Genomic DNA, 1621 nt, shown 5'->3' with positions numbered 1-1621 from the left:
TTATGTGAGATAACTATTCAACTGTCAAATATGACACAACCAATTAGCAAAAACCTGCATGTATCAATGCGTGTATATAAGAATTAGGGTTAGCTTTTAGTGACACAGCTCATGCTGTACGAGAGATAATGGGACCAAAACTTTAGGATTGATTGGAAACTGATATGAGGTCACTGTTGTCTCTCAAGTTCAGACAATGATCCCAGTTCAGTCTGGCATAAGATGAAAGTCATCCCCCCTAGTATTTATCAGATTAGCACAACTACAGTCAACGTCTGTTCTTCCCAGATGTCTAAAAATGTCAGCATTTGATTTAACCATCCTCAGGACCAGTGAACTGTAGTGGTGCGTGTGTCTGAGCAGGACCGACCCAGGTGATGACCTCTACGGAGCTTTGGCCAGAAGCTGTCGTCCCTCCTTCTTCCAGGCTGAACCTCAGGGTGGGCATAGTCTGGGCAGTGTGGGGGGTGGCATTGACGAATATCACCTTCTCATCAGATCCCACCATCCCACAGCTTTTTGCTACATTCACTGCTGTTAAAATGTTGTCACCTGTGTGAAGGAGGACAAAACAAGATTATAATATTTGGAATAGAGGAAACTAGAGAAAATATGCAACTTTATGCCTTCGAACTGCAGTGTTATACTAATGCAAAATATCCCTTACCAGTGACCATGACGCTGCGAAGGTGTGCCATTCTCAGGATGTTAATAACCTTGGGACTCTCTGGCTTCACCAAGTTCTTCATCATCAGCAAACCCAGGAAGTGCATGTCTTTCTCCACTTCCTGTCTGTTGACAGACACACAGCTGCATGAACACACACATCTTTGTATCTTAAAAAAGAAGAGCCTGTGAAGTGTCTTTGGTGTCATGAAGAAGTCAGACATGCAGACTGGGTTCTCACCGTTCTATGGTCCTAAAGTCAGTGTTCCTGTCTATGGGTTTATAGGCAAGTGCAAGAACCCTGAGGCCTTCACTCGAGAAGCTGCGCAGTTTGCTGGGGAACTGTGACGGCACTGTAAAACAGAAAACACCCTGTTTTTTTGTTTTTTTTTAATGTAATGAAGACACAACGCAAATTCACGAATGTTTTATTCCCAGTCTGTAAAAATTCTTCAAGCTTTAGTTTTTTTATTAATAATAACTTTCTGACCCGTTTCTGCTCGGCAGAGGCTAGCCACCATCTCAGGGGATCCTTTGATAAAAGCCAGAGCTGAGTGACCCCCCTGGGCCACTGTGACCACACTCATCCTCTGCAGGGCCGAGGAGAAGGGAAACCTCTGAACAATGGCCACCGCCTCGCTTGTGGACTGACATGAAAATGAAAGAGAAGAATAAGAGTTAATAACTGAAAAACTGCAGGGCAATATATATATATTTTTTATGGCTCATGAGTTTTAAGATTTTCTAGCATTTTTTTATAGCAGGGACAGTTAACAAAGCAGACATTACAGTTTACAGGTTGCACTGGATGAACTAAAGATATGTTGACTTTTCCTGCCACTTCTTCTTTCCTCAACAGAAAAAGACACAAGCACACAGGTGGCCCTGGAAATATCCTGATGTTATACTAATTGTCAAAAATATAACACTAAGGTTAAAAATCAAAGATCAATAT

At 42.2% G+C, this 1621-nt stretch overlaps 1 protein-coding gene across 1 annotated transcript; it reads right to left on the bottom strand.

Annotated features, from left to right (window-relative positions):
* Positions 1–10: 10 nt before the first annotated feature.
* Positions 11–1313, bottom strand: LOC111668365 (putative cation-transporting ATPase 13A4; the record flags this gene model as incomplete). The annotated part of the gene is made up of 4 exons (XM_023424410.2): positions 11–552; positions 668–792; positions 908–1019; positions 1157–1313. Coding segments are annotated over 4 exons (633 nt in total), but the record flags the coding sequence as incomplete, so codon positions are not given.
* Positions 1314–1621: the final 308 nt, after the last annotated feature.

Source organism: Seriola lalandi, unplaced genomic scaffold (assembly GCF_002814215.2).
Source record: "Seriola lalandi dorsalis isolate HSWRI2012SDOR001 ecotype SW California unplaced genomic scaffold, Sedor1 jcf7180002004040, whole genome shotgun sequence".
Taxonomy (NCBI): Eukaryota; Metazoa; Chordata; class Actinopteri; order Carangiformes; family Carangidae; genus Seriola; species Seriola lalandi.
This window is presented reverse-complemented; position numbering and strand designations above follow the sequence as displayed.